Here is a 15,069-nt window from a genome sequence, read left to right as displayed (position 1 = left end):
AAAAGAGTAAGGCTGAAAAGTGTCTGGTCCATAAAATGGAATAACCTTCTGATCTCTTTACTCCAGTTATCCTGCTGACAATGACCTGTTTTGTTTTTCAGAATGATGACAACTTCTTGAACATCATTTATGAAGCATATCTCTTCAGTGTGCGGAAGGCGGCGATGAAAAAGCCAATGTGAAAGATCATCTCTTCAATCAATTTCCATGGCTTCCTGAACTCCAGGAAGAAGATTTTGAAATTTTCAAGTATGATTATGTTTGAAGAAATGAATGGTCTTAGGCATTTTGCATACACTTAGATTTTCCTTGATGGCAAATACATGTTGTACTGAGAAAAAAAAAAGCGAGCAGAAATGGATTGTGCCTTTAGCAAGGGGAGCGTCGCAACGCTGAAGAATTAATCACAAAATATCTTAAATTATTTTTCTTAACCTGGTCCATACTTAGAGTTGGTTTCCCGGCATAAGGACTCAGTTCTCAGGATCCAGTTTCCTTTTTCTCTTGCAGCGTGGTTTCTCATTGCCGAGGTATTTGTCCCTGGTTTTCCCTGAGCCGTCCCGCGCGGCTGTCCCGGGGAACGCGCCCGTCCCTGACCACATGGTGGCAATGTTGGACTATTTTTAGGAACATGAAAATCCCGCTGAAATCTTGGAAAGGGAGGCTTCGGGAACACTGATCATCGTACTTAGTTGTCTGCAAAGCAATTTAGAAGAAGTGTCCCCCAAAATTTTTGTAGGAAAATCTTTTTCTATTTTGACAAGAATATTTTTAGCTAGATATAGAAATGGGATTCTGCAGGTGTTCGAGGAATTGGGGGCGGGGGGGGTGGGTTGTGAATGATGTACTTGGCTGGCACAGAGCTCTGGGGTGACACTGGATTCATGTTTCTATTATTCCAGGTCCAATCTGCATAATTACAAGCAATGTGAAAATTTGTTAAGGGGAATGCTACCTGGTGTACATTTTTTAAGCATGTTCCTGGAGCACAGTGATTTCATTGATCCATTTCTAAAGAAAATAAAAATGGATAATCCCTCCTGTGTGCTGATTTCATTTTATTGCACCATGGGCTATATATTTCATTTGTATGACTCAACAATGTTTTTACACTTGGCAGAAGACACACGAGGTTTTAAATCAACTAGAATAAATGATTGAAAGGATTTTTATGTATATTTTTATTAGCATCTGCTGCTGAAGTGCCAGTTTACTACAGTTTAGGAATACACAGTTGTTGCTGAGGAGGCATTTCTTCTGTGGGCGCAGAGAACCCAAACTGTAATCCATGAATGATTATTCAATCTTCTTTTTGGTGGGCATTGATGTAGGCACAACTCAGTAGCCTCATCTGTGAAAGTTCTTCAGTGTCAGTTTAGCTGCAGGTTTCAATTAGTAGAGTTGTAATGAGTCAAACAGTTGCTGCTGCCCCATGCAAGGGTAGGGGGGATTTGCTGCCATTTCTTGGGAAAAGCTCTAAACACATAAGAAAAAAACCCAAAAAGTCAAGAGCTACTTTCTTTATTCACATAAGCAAATAACCCCAAGAAACTGCTGGAGTTTCCCTACGCTAAGTAGCCGGTAGACAGCAAGTCACACTCTGGTTGCATGTTGTTAGTTTATGATTCTTGCAGATTCAGTGGAATTAATGTGTTGAGCACATAGCAGGAAAAGCAGACTTTAAAGATAGCAAATTCTAATCCTGTAGTCTTCATAATGTATGTAGCCTTTATAATTTATGGGATTCTACTGAGTTAATTGGTATTATTTCGGAATGAACTGGTGTGGAAGATATTGCAATCTACACAAAAGAGTTTGAAACTAAATACATGCATAATTGGTGTCTGTGATGTTGGATTATCTGAGAGTGCATTTTAAAGATGATGAGGACACATAGTTAAGACCTCGTTTGACATGCAGAACTTCTGTAATTGGTGGGTAAAAATAATCCTTAGGCATCTCAAGCCATCTTGATAATCGATTTTCTAGTTATGGGGCAAATATTTTATTTACAAAAAGGTAAGTAGAAGTTTTAAAAATACTCTTATTTATTACTTGTCAGAGCAATTTACAGAAATTAAAGGCATATTTTTTACAACATCTGTTAACTCTGGGTGCTTAAGAAAACTGTAGTATTGGCATTATGCTTGACAAGCTGAGGCTTATCTTAAAGCAGACAAGGATTGAGGTAATTCAGGGTTTCTTTTCGCTGCCCTCTCTTCTGGTTGCATCTACACCAAGTAATGCTGGCAGAATTGGATTTCTCTCACTGTATTGCACTGTAAGGGATTTCTGGGATTATTCAGAAGGCATAAACTTGCCTTTTGTGGAGAGAAGAAAAGTTGTTGCTGAAGAATGGAGGTGCTGTTTTAAAGTCTATCCTGTTTACCAAGAACAGCAGTGGTAAGAAGCCCTGAGTTTTATGACAATGAGAAGAAGAGGAAAAGTAGTGAGAGAAATCTGTGGAGAAATGAAGCCAAACTTCTTGTCTAGGTTTCCATCTCAGAGGACAGGACAGAGTTGGAGACTGAGCTTGGGTCATACTGGAGTGTAGAACTGACCCATGGCCCTTTCTACTGCAAACTGAAGTACCTCTCTCAGAAAAAGGCTTTATCCAGAAATACAGCTGGAGGCTTCCAGTGTCATGGAATGCTGAAAACTTCATCTCTGCCTTTTGGCATTGTGGATTTTTAGCAGCTCTGTATCAGCTGGGAGTGTCTCTGTGCAGCCAGGTCTGTGCATGATACCAAAAAAAAGTGTTTTGGGTATCAAATATGGTGAATTTGATACCGAATTTGGTGAGTATGAATGCACCACCTCTGAATATGGTGCTTGCAAACATTCAGGTTCCTCAATTTTTAAATTTTCTTTTAAGACACTGTTAGAACTATGAGCTCTTAGGCTAACAAGGCCTTTTGAGAAGAAAAGACTTCAGCAGTTTAGAATTGCCTTTCTTTGGTCGTGTTTTGTTTTTTCTTTATCTGAATATGGAAAAAAGAGAGCAAGTAGAAAATCAGAAAGGATATAAGGATCACATTAACTCTACTTTAGATGACTTCACAGTATGCATGTGTAATTTTATTGTTTATGTACTTCTTGTGATACTGCTCCTTTTGAGTTGTGGTTTTTTGGTTGGTTTTTTTTTTCTCCCAGCAGAATTAAATAACTTTAAATAACATTTGGAGCCAGCAAGAATTCCAGAAGCAGTTGCACCAGTGTTTTATGCATTAATCCCCTTTTCAGCCTTGAGCTGATATTTGTTTTCAGTGTCGTTCCACTTAACCACTGTCCACTTCCTTAAAAAATTCCACATCTATTAAACTAGAGTGAGAAGACAAGGAGTAAAAAGTCAGTAAAACACTGAAGCATCATTTCTGTCCGTGTCTATCATGGAAATCCACAATACTCAGTGAAGGCATCCATATATTTTCTCACAGAAAATTCCACTCCTTACTTTGATTTTTATTCACTAGCTCTCTGTTGTTCCTGCTTGTTGTAGCTGCAATGGGGATAATTAAAATGGTGCAGCAAAATAAAATTTCCCAAGAGCAGGATGCAGCTAAACAGGCAGGATGCTCCAGCTCTTCTGACAGCCTATTTAGAATGTGTTGAGCTTTGAATTTCAGTCATAAAAGTAGTGGGTATTGAAGATACCAGTGTTCCTTTGGGACATTAAAATCATAGTTCAATATTTTAGCAAACTTGGAAGTCTTTGCTAAGGAAAAGGCAAAATTAAAAGACATTTTTCAGTAAGCATTGGAGGTTCTAGTGGAAAAAAATGTTATGAGAAGGCAGTTTTACCCAGAGGGGTCCATGAAACCTAGAGAAAGGCAAAATTCCACTCCTGGAGATGAATAATGCACTAAAACTTTAATCCTCAGTCAACCTACAGTAAACCTTACTTGTAGTTCTGAGGACTTTTAAGAGACTCTTACAAGTCTTTGCCTTTTCCAAACTCCTGTGAATATCTCTAACAAGCTTGTTCTGGCCTTTAGATGTAAATCTGTGCACAGCTCAGTTGGGAATACCAGAGCAGGGAACTTGGCAGATACAAGCTGCAAGTGGAAAATGAGGTTCTGCAAGACACTGAGGAAACCAAGGTTGTGGCTTTATAAACACTTTGAGCTGGCTCTGCTGCTGAAGGGGAAGCCCATCCCAACCACTCACTTCTAGCTGCTCATCCCCGCTCCCACACCAGTCTTTTCTGCCTTTTCCCTTTGTTTGTCTCCTTTTCTATTTTAAGATGGCTGCACATGTCTTGCAGCAGAATTAATGCAGCATGCTAAGGTTGGGATTGATGTCGTGTGGCTCAGAGGGAAGCCCAGGCACTGGATCAGGGCATGTGTTAGAAATGAGATGCTTGACTCAGCCAATATATCAAGTAGCAATTCAATTTATTAATTAATATGGTAGCGTATGAGCAAAGACAGTGCTGGGTACAGTGGTGGGGGTTTTCCCCTCCAACTGCGCACTGATTGTTGGGCTGGCTGGTATTTATTGATCCTTTTAGGGTCCTTTTGACGTCACAATTCTATACTTTAGAATCGTAAATCTGTGATGGTGATGTCTGGTTCCTTTCCAATTTCTATACTCTGTTGTGTACATCCCAGGATGTGTGTCCAGATGGTGGGGTCCAGCTTCTATTTTCCAGGATCATTAATCTGTGGTAGTGATGTCCAGCTTCCCCTTTCAAAATCATTAATCAGCAACCTTGATGTCCATCTTCCTTCTCTAGGAGCTTGGGATGGGGTCACTTCCCTTTCTGTTTAAATCCTTTATACATTCTAAAGCTACAGTTCAAAATTGTTTGTACTAAGCAACATTCTAAAGTTATAATTCAAAAGTTCTGATTGCAAACAGCTTAAGACTTATACATTCTACAGTTTAAAATCCTTAATACTAAGCAAGATTCTAAAGTTATAATTCAAAAGTTCTGATTGCAAACAGCTTAAGACTTATACATTGTTATTTGCAAATAAAAGACTGGTTCAAAAGCCTTCTTCCATGCTTTCCTCAGTTGTTTATTAGAACTCATCCTTGTAACTGTCCCATGGCCATGTTCCACACATTTCACAATTACAATTACACAGGTTGCCTTCATTTACCTGACACAAAACACAGCTTTGTATTTCACACATGGATGGGTTGTGCAGCCCTGGGCTGGGATGTGGGGAGGGCAGAGAGAGGCAGGAGCTGCAGCTCTGCATTGAACTGCTCTGAGGTGTTGGGGAAACTGGCATCCAAAGGCTCTTGGCTGACATCAAGACTTGGCAAATGCCACAAGTCCTAGAAGGTGTCTTTGTTGTACCCCCTGCCTTGGCTGACTCTGGGAATCCAGGAGTGTTTGCAGGTACCTTCCCACAGGGCAGCTGCTGATCCCCAGCCTCATCTCTGCGCAGACCCGGTGCAAAGATGGGATCTTGGCGAGGGCAGCTCTCAGCACAAACCTAATTTAGCGTGGGGGATTAGAGTGTCTGGGCTAAAGTTAGCCTGGGCAGCGCCTTCCCCAGCACCAGCACCCTGTGCTGAACCTGCACTGGCACCAGTGTCAGCCCCTGCCTTTCCCCAGAGTGCAGCAGAGGATGGCGTGAATCTGCCCTTCAGATCTGTGGGGGTTTAAATGTAATGGAGATTGTACCCTCAAACCAGAAGAGTGTTCAGATATAAATCTGCCCAGCATGGAAGCGAATGTGAAATGCAGGAACCATATTGCTTTAAGTATAGCTGGAAAAAGCTACTGAAACAAGCAGGAAATAAGTACTGGCAAGGGTAAAGTGGAGAAGAAAAGGAGATTTTTACGTCACTTTGAAGAACAGATTTTGGGAGAAATATGTTTAATGTAGGAATGCCTTTCCTTTATAGCTGTTGTGGAAAGAATTTGAGTTTCAAGTAATCTCCATGCTTCTTTCCAATAGGTGAGCAACAACATAAAAAAATCCAATAAATTAATTCAGAATAAACATCTGGTGTATACAATAGGAAGTCACTGCACATTTTCTGAGAGCAGCAGCTTCAGTCAAACAGGTAATTAAAAGAACCCTACACAACATTTTTTTAAGCCATTTGGAGCATACATTAATTAAAATATGTTTTTTCTCTATTTGGACACAAATGCCACAAAAAGCAAGGTAAGCCCTCTAAAGGCAGAAGGGAAAACCCTCCAGCATGTGACTAAACAGGAGAAAAGAAATAGAAAGGATGACATCTTCCTATCAGCAAGAGAGTATCCTGCTTCCATGCCATGAGGGAACTCTGGAACATGACGGTATTCCTACAGCTGCTACTGTGTGCACAGAGGGATATTAATCCCATGGTCAGATCCCATATAAATATTAACATTTTTCTTGCCCAAGTGCTGCTGCCATACGTCTCTTGTTACACCCTTTGTCTCCAGGTACAGCCACCCACCCTGGATTTCTTCACCAAGACCTGAAATCTGCTTCTCTAACATCCTAGAAGGGAGAGAGAAATTATTAATATGTCACTTCAGAACCCTGCCCACCTCTGGGTTTTTCTTCAGCACTTGCCTGTAAATACGAGGTTGAGAGGGGGAGAGGAAAGGAGCGTGCAGGCTCTTGGCAGCCCTCCCAGAGCAGGGCTACTCAGGCTGGGAACAAAAGCTCTGTTTTCCTTCATTTTTACTGCTGCTTTGCAGTCTGGCTCACCAACAGCTGCCTGCTTTCTGCCTGGAGCAGTAGCCCCAGACCTACCACTTAGCAAAAGTGCCTGCATTTCATTCATCTGAGCAGGGTTTCTTTGTGCCTGGGGCTCCCCTCCTGGATCCTTATCAGGGAAGTCCTGCCTCTCCTGCCTTCTGCCATGGATGCAGCGAGCTGCAGCCAAGAGCTTGAATTAAGGGAGCTGCCAAGTTGCAAAATCATACTAAAGTTCAGGAATCACCTACTTAATGCTGGAAGTTTGGCAGCAGAGGTGCAGTTCCCACCTCTGTGAGAGGTGTGTTTGCAAGCAGCATCATCCTCGTTCCTCTGCTGTCTCACCCTCTTTCCCTTCTCCTGTTTTCACCCCTGAAGGCCAAAACCTAGTGCTTCCAAGCCATCTGTGCCCTCCTCCTTACCCCTGCCCCAACTCCTAAAATCACCGCCTCCAGTTCCTCCAAAGCAGCTGCAGGGAGATGATGTAACCCTTGTCTGCCCCACGAGCAAGCACAGGCCATCACCACAGGCTCCTTTCAAGTCCATCACGTCCCACCAAACGTGTGCCACAGCTTAGGAATGTCTCAGAGTGTCAGCAGGACCACAGGTGAAGATGATGACTCCTGTAACAAATAAAAGTACTGTTGTCTTTGAGAAAAGTCCCTCCAGGGATCATAAAGCAGGAGCTTCATCAAGGGAAGGATAGAGGGAATGAGTAGAAATGTAAATTTGAGGAGTCTCCTTTGTCTCCTTTGAGTTAACTCCTTTGTCTGAGAGATATGAAGAAATTATGATGGCATACTCAAGAAGATCCAGTAAGGACTTTGAAATTAGTGAATACTTCTAAAGAGGTGTGAAAACTGGAAATTTTCAGCTCACCTTTAGGGGCAGAAGTGAAGGCGTGAAAATCAGAACAGGGAGCAGGGAGATAGAAGAGCACAAACAAAACATCATTTTATTCAGGAAAACTTTCACTTCCTTGGCTAAAAGCAGAAACTTAGAGAGCATTAAATTTCAGGACGCTCAGCTAATCCCTCACTGCAGGGGGCTGCTAAGTCCTGCAGACAAAGGCTGGCCAGTGTGCAGTGCAGTGAGCAGTCCCATGCCCAGAGATGAAGACAACACGCCCTTGTGTCTCTGCTGTGCACACCTTGAAGCAAGCAGGTTATGAAATGGGAAGACCTCAGAGATAAAATATCAGCTTAGGAGGTGACAGGAAGATGGAAGTGGGGCTCTTCTCGCCACACCATAATGTAATTAAGAAGCTGCTTAATTAGGCTGTGCTGAGAGGGCAGGCCTGGACAGACAGAAGGTGAGGAGGGGAACAGGAACAGGTTCAAATACAGAACGGAGGGGCACAAACACTCTTCAGGTATTCAACCCAAAGTGCTCTGCTCCTTTTCTGGAAGTGATGATTTCATATTCCCCTTTGGATGAGAAATTTTAACATGGTTTTAAAATAATTCTGTTTCTTACATATATCTTTTAACTCTTCAACATTGCTCTACAAGTGCATTTACATAAATAGCTAGATAGAAGTGTCTAGAAGTGCTTTTTATACACATTACCCTTCTAAAGGAGAGAGAAGGAAATATTACCCCACTTAAAATGGGCATGAGGAGCAGTTCCATAACGGATGTATGGAGGTCACAGAAGTCAAGAGGCAGAGACTGATGCTCAGTCACACCTCACTGCGGCTTCACTCCTCTCCAAACACTTCATTTTTGTTTGCAGCCAACTGAGAAATCCCTCAGTCCAGCCCAAATCGCTCTGTTTCCCAGATCCAGCACTTTGTAAAGAGATCAGCATCTTGTGTAAGCAGCGAAAACTGGAAAAGCAAAGAGCAGACAGAGGCAACAGCAGCAGCCTAGCAACCAAAAATTAGTCCAGACAAATGTGGGATTTCTGATATTGTATTCCCTTCCCTTTGCAGGTACTGTATCACCCAGCAGGAATCCCTTCCCCTCTCCCTTGCTCTGCAGCATCCCGGTGGCTGGCACGCGGCAGCCTGGCGTGCCCTGAGCCTCCTGTAGGCCAGGCAAATGAACAAAGCCAGCAGGGAGTGACCAGAACAGCAAGAGTATTTTCATATGCAGCTCCTGTATTGATGAAAAAACAAATTACAGTTGCTCCCAAATATGCTCTCTCCAGCTGTGTGACAAAGATGACACTTAGGAGACCAGTTGGTGCAAGATTCCCATTATCCTTCCTGTCCCATTAGCTCTGCTCTTCCCTCGCTCTCTGCTCAGAGTCTCTGATGCGATTTGCGACGTGCTGCTGTCAAAGCTGTTGTTGTGCTTCTTCCTTAGAAATGTTTTTCTCTTGCCTGATGACTGCAGCAGCTTAATGGGAGTCTTAAAGGGGTTTTGATGGTCTGTCCAGAGGTGAGCAATTGCTACTGTCATTTCAGAAAAGACTGGAATTACAAAAAGTCCATTTTCACTGGGAGAGGAGAAGGCAAAACCTCCTGTTGTAGCTCCTTCCCCACTAGCATGACTTTGCCAGAATAGGGTGGGCTATTGAGCTATTGAGGTCTCTTTCTGCCCTTGGCCACCCCAGTCTTCATGTGCTAGGGAACAGAGCTGCTCAGCAATGCTGAAAACAACCCACTGTGGGTGACAAAACATCCTCCTGACTACAGGGCACAGGATCTGCTCACCTGATCTCCACAAAAACCCTGTCCAGAGACTCAGCTCGCTCTGTGCTCTCTGCATTTGTTTCTACACCTTCATGGCCCTGAGCTGCCATGGCACAACTGGCTATTTTCTGGAGCTGATATCAATTTTCTCCTTGGTTAACACGTTCAGCAGCGTACTGAATTCAGCTAATCAGTGTCTTCCCTGACAAAAAGCAGACAAAGGGCTCCATGGCTATTTTAACCTGTTGGATTTCTCAGCCCTCCTAAGCAATCAATCCTAAGGAGTTCTAGTCACATCAACCTTCTCTGCTTCCATCTTATTCCATACTAGCTGTGTAAGGCTATCCCTTTTTAATCTTTTATCCTGAGTATGACCAAAATGCTCTGGAATTTGGAAGTCTGCTGGAATTCCCCCAGCATTTTTGGAGGACTGTGAAAGCAGTGAGCTCCTTTCTTTCCTGATCACCCTCAACAGAGGTTTGTGAGATGAGAAAGAACACCAGCCTGCCCTTTGCTGCTGCAGCCCATCCTTGGAGCGAAGGCTTCGGAAGTGAATAACCTTTCCAGTTGCTGTTTCTGCCTGGGTAGATGAGAAAAAAATAGCTGGTGGCGGATGTGAAAACAGCTATTAGGAAAAAATACCAGCAGAGCTCTAGAAAAACCTCTGGAAGGCAAATAGAAAATTGTGGCACTCAAGGATGGGCCAAAGCTGACCAGTAACTGAGGATGGTGACAATAGCACGGCACAGTTTGAAGGTGGCCCAGGAAAGGACCTATGGAATCCTGGGCACAGTTAGTTCCCATCTCCAGGTGGGATGAGGAAGATGAGGAGGATGAGGAGGGCTGTGTCTCTGGCCCTGTGTGCTTCCCTGACAACCAAAGAGGGCCACAGTCAGTCCCAGGAATTCACCTCCCAGATGAGCCAGAGCTGGCAAGGGGGAGGTGCAGGCTGAGCATTTGCTGGAGCAGGAGAGCAGGTGGAGGGTCCCGGGAGGGGTGGCAGTCCCTGTGCCTGGTGGCAGAGCATGAGGAGCCTTCAGGCTGCGTGACAGCATCTGCTGGAAAACCCAGCTGCTGTGTTTGCTCGCGGTTTCCCTCCAGCCCTGGGCTCTGCGTGGGAGTGGAGTGTGGCTGTCCGAGCGTGACGCCGTGCATTTGAGCAGAAGTACAGCCAGGTAATGCTTTTTCTGTCTAGGGGAGTTATAGGCCTGGCCAGCGGAGTAGATCTAGGCTTAAAGTGCCCTTGTAAAAGGGAATCACTCCAAACTGAGAACGCCAATTAACTCCAGCATCACTTGAAGGAATTAAGCCAAGGTCAGAGCTGCAGCAAGCAACCATCTCTAATGAGATTTCAGCGCAGCTCTGCCTACTTTATGCACATCAGATTTCCTGTGAAGGAATCCCTCAGGGCTCAACTGTTTGGCTTCTGTCTGAAACTTCAGGAGCCTCTGGCTCAGAAAGATGTAAACTTCAGCCTCAAGGCTACACTAATGAGAAGGCAGGAGTTGGAATGCAGCTTTGGCAAATGAAAGATGATTTGAGACAGACATCACAAGTTGGAACAGAAATTTCCTTTCTTGCAACATAAAATTTAGATATATTTGCTCGATTTAAATTTTATATTTGAATTTTTTATATATATATAAAATATTATTTCTCGATACCTCTTGCAATCCTACGTTCCATTTTTTGTGGCGGACAGTGGACGCAGTTCCTGGTTTTATCTCCAGCGTGCTGCAGGCTGCTCTGTCCCTGACACAGCGGTTTGCTGAGCTCTCCCTGTCTCTCTCCTGCCTGTCCCATGTGCTGCCCAGATGCTGACAACAGCGGGGGGAAGCAGAAGGAGCCAGGCTGCTGGAAACTGATTTTTTCAGGCTTTGTGCACTGCTACACGTTCCAGCAGTAAGAGAGAGGTTATTTTCTCTCACAACTTATGTCCCCAGGCCAGGCTGAATCCTTGGGAACCACTCTGTCCTGGGGGGTGGCAGTCTCCTTAGCCAGCACCCACGTCGGGAGGAGATGGCTGAGAGCTGGAGAGACCTCACCCACCCCAGGGAGGGACAGCATCATCACCCCACACCGAGGAGGGCTCAAACACTTAAACAAAAAAAAAACCCAAGAAATGCTGGCAAGAAACGCGCTGGTTCGCTTCCTCAGCCTGTTTGTGCTCCTTGGAGGAAATCAAAGAAGGCATTTAATGATCCTTCTGGGCACAACGTGATTTGTAGCTTCATCCTTTCAGGGCAGGCTCACGGCACAAAAGGCCCTGGGGTGGAGGGGAAATCTGTTGGAAAGCTGCTCGCAGAGCGAGATGCTGTCAGATGTCGAAGGCAGGAAGAATTGAGTGTGTGTTATGGAAGCTGGCAGGTGACTGAGCTAATTACGGAGTCAGAGGCAATTTAGGGTGACGGGAAGTGACTTGAATTGTAACCAGAGGTTAAAAGAGTTTAAAAGGAGCAGTGCTGGCGCTGCCATGCTTGGATGGGTGAACACCATTCCCTGCCAGGCCGCTGAGCAGCTGGAGGTCAGGGAAGCACCTTCCACACTGAGTACAGGGTCATTTCACAGTAAAACACAAAACGGTGTTAACTGGATGTGGAAAGCCTTTTGCAGAGCCTTCCCCCACCTCTTTCTCTTCTTCAGAACTGTCAGGGTATTTTTAATAACAATTGATGGTTGCCTAAAATCACAAAACATGTTTTCATTAATATTCATGAAAGAACGGACTGTTTTTATCTACACCTACATCAGTGTGTGGTAAAATGTATCCAAAGCCCAGCTTTTATCTTTAATCACACTGAAACTGATCGCCTCTGATTTTTGTGAGGAAAAAAAAAAGTGGTCTCATTTTCAAAGGAGAAAAGCATGAAATGTTACAATTTGTGACCTAGAATTTTGGCAAAGCTGATGCCTTCTGTGAATCAAAGGAAGGGAAAAGAAAGAATAAGACTTTTAAGATTTTTTTAAGTTTTGAATATTCCGGAAATTCTGATACACACTTCTACAACAGGTCTTGCCTGAACACTCAGTATCGACAATGAAACAAAAATAGCAGGGAAGATTCAAAGATTTTCAACCTCTGAAAGATGAAAAAAAAAAAATCTTTCTGCCCAGACATTTCCATTTATTTATGCCGTGGCAGCGTGCAGCAGCTTCCCCAAGGAAGAGGCACAAGTTCTGTGCCAGCCCACAGATGGAGAGCCCGTGGCCCTCAGCGCTGTGCTGGGGAGAGGCAGCTCAGCTGTGCCGATGCCATCTTCCCTGACAGGCAGATGTTTGATGCTTGGATCACTACAGAGAGGCCTGCAGAGTGCTGCAGCCCAGCTCCACGGCCTCCCTGAGCCACCCCGACTGCCAGGGAACAGAGAAAACTTCCCTGGTCAACTGGCAGTGTGATCCAAATGCACCAGGGGAGGGCAGGGAAGCGGGGGGCTTTGCTGCTTCATCCCTGTAGATCACTTGCCAAGCCAGAAGAGGGTCCTTGGCACCGAAGGCTCTGCTGTCTCCCCCTGCAAGAGCTCCGAGAATTACTGTATTTCCAAAACACCCTACAGCCATGACCTAATAAATCCTTATCAGGATTTCAGCAAGTAGGTGAACCAGTAACATCGGATCATAAAGGCAACTGTGATCGCTATGAACTCATCTCTGTGCCTGCCCCACTCGCTGACCCTGACAGTGGAACAGAAGAAGGAGGGACCCTCCTTTTTTGTAGCCCTGCCAGGCTGGAACAACTCTAATTTGGCCCGAATACCTCTGTCCTGATAACCTTGCAAAATCCTGAATCCTCACTAACACAGCGAGCAGAGAGGAGGAGGGATCTGCAGCGAGCTCCCCGAACAGGGTCATTGCATCATGCCTTTAACACAAAGGATTTGGCAGCACAGATGATGTTGCTAGATGTGCACCGAGTCAGGTGTCTTTGCAGCACACACTGGCAGGATGACTGCCATCATTTCTTCAGTCACTTGATGCACCAAAATTCCTGGGGCTCCCCACAAAGCAACGCCTCCTTCCCCAAGAAAGCTGTTCTCAGTGCAGCCAGTTTATCACAAAAGGCTTTAATCTCTTTTAAAATGGGATTTCCCTTTCTCTTAATCAAGTTCCTTCAGGTGGACTTGAAATGTAAAAGATTAAGTTTAACCCTTTGATAGTGGAGAAAGAAGGATAAAATTCACTTTCCCTCTGGCTGCTTTTGTGGCAGCACACAGGAAAGCTGCATTCTTGTGAGGGAGAACTGCTCACAGTTCTCCCCAAACAGAGCATCTGCTTTCACTTACTTTTCCTTTTCTTTTTTCTTTAATTCATTCTTATTTTTCTTGCCATGACTTCAGAGGAAGATGCTCCAGTGCTCTTTGTTTCCTGTGCATTCTGCTCTCCCTCGGTGTCTCCCTCTGCGCCCTGAATTTCCTACTGCTCACAACACTGTGTCTGATGAGGGCTTAAAATGCTGCTAGCAAAAACAAATTTCTAAAAAAATGCTCATTTAATCTTGGAGTATTTAAACAAGTCTAAATTTAGAGCAGAACTGTGGGGGGAAAAAAACAAAAACTAACAAGGAAAAAAGGCAAAGTAACCAGCTGAAGGCATTAATTAATATGACACCTATGTGGCTGCTCTATAAACTGCAGGGAGAGCATGTGCCTTGCAGATGAATGTGTCTTCAGGCAGAGATGTACAGAGCCCCCGGGTGTGATGTGGGCTCTGGGAGGACACGTGTGCTCCAACTCATCCTGCTTCCCAGAGCTCAGCTGGGATTGCACAGGTCCTGATGGGACCAAATGGGCTGGAAGGGCAGCACTCAGCTGGGGACACCTCCCCTGGTCCAGCTACAGCACCACCACTCGTGCAGGGGCAGCTGCTTCCCATTCCCATCCAATCCACGCCTCTGCAAACTCAGCTTGCAGAGGTTGCTAACTCTCCACAGCACTGAAACTCGATGCCAAAAGATCTGCATGACCAGTCAGTAAAACCATGACTAAAAGGACTTTTCCATCACTGCCTCTGGCAAGGATCCTCTCCCCTGGCAGCTGCTGGGACAGAGAGACTGGGGTCTGTAGTATTGGCAAAACACTGCCTGCCTGCTGTCCACACCACCCTGGGGAATGGTCACCCCTGCTCACACAAGGCAGAGACACCATCCTCCTGTCTCCTCAACGGGACACCAGCTCCAACACAGGGTCATAAGCAGAGTATTTGACCAGGGTAGAAAGGAGATTTTGTGCCCAGATGCTCATCTACGTTGCCCCATCAAGAGATAATGAGAGGCACAAGGTTACAACCTCATGTAAATGCATCTGCTGGGAACAAGGCCACATTGTTTATTCCCATCATGGCTTGTTTTACATACATTCTCCTCATCCATATCCCACTGTGAGACTACACTTCTTAACCAGTCTTTTGGTGTGATTTGTTCTTTTCCTGGTCGTAACATTTGCCAGTCTCTTCTCATAACATGATAATCCAAACTCTGGTTTTAGTCAAACCAGAAATAAATAGAGCAGATAAATCTCTCCCCTGCCTGTGTTTACAGCACAAAATCACACTGGTGATGTTTTTTTTTTTTATTGCCTCATGGTTTTGCAAATGTAGCTCTAAAATGCTGCACTTGCTCACCTCGTATCTCTTGCAGCCTCAAGTTCTCACTCCTTGTTATGCATTTGCTTTCATTCTTTCTCACAGATTTCATTTTCTTTTTCCCCTGTCAGCCCCTGCTGTTAATCTCCTTCACTTGCTCCAACTGTGCTCACACACGGTGGAGGCTGAGCTCTGCAGAAG

The 15,069-nt window shown here is 44.6% G+C and overlaps 1 protein-coding gene across 1 annotated transcript in view; it reads left to right on the top strand.

The window, feature by feature from the left end:
* Positions 1–1,042, top strand: part of DCP1B (decapping mRNA 1B) — a 39,862-nt gene extending 38,820 nt beyond the window's left edge. The window contains exon 9 of the mRNA XM_068191833.1: positions 102–1,042. Coding sequence (XP_068047934.1) covers positions 102–182 — 81 coding nt within the window. The 3' untranslated portion in view covers positions 183–1,042. The remainder of the gene's footprint in view (positions 1–101) is intronic.
* Positions 1,043–15,069: the final 14,027 nt, after the last annotated feature.

This window comes from Anomalospiza imberbis, chromosome 5 (genome assembly GCF_031753505.1).
Source record: "Anomalospiza imberbis isolate Cuckoo-Finch-1a 21T00152 chromosome 5, ASM3175350v1, whole genome shotgun sequence".
In the NCBI taxonomy this organism is placed as follows: Eukaryota; Metazoa; Chordata; class Aves; order Passeriformes; family Viduidae; genus Anomalospiza; species Anomalospiza imberbis.
This window is presented reverse-complemented; position numbering and strand designations above follow the sequence as displayed.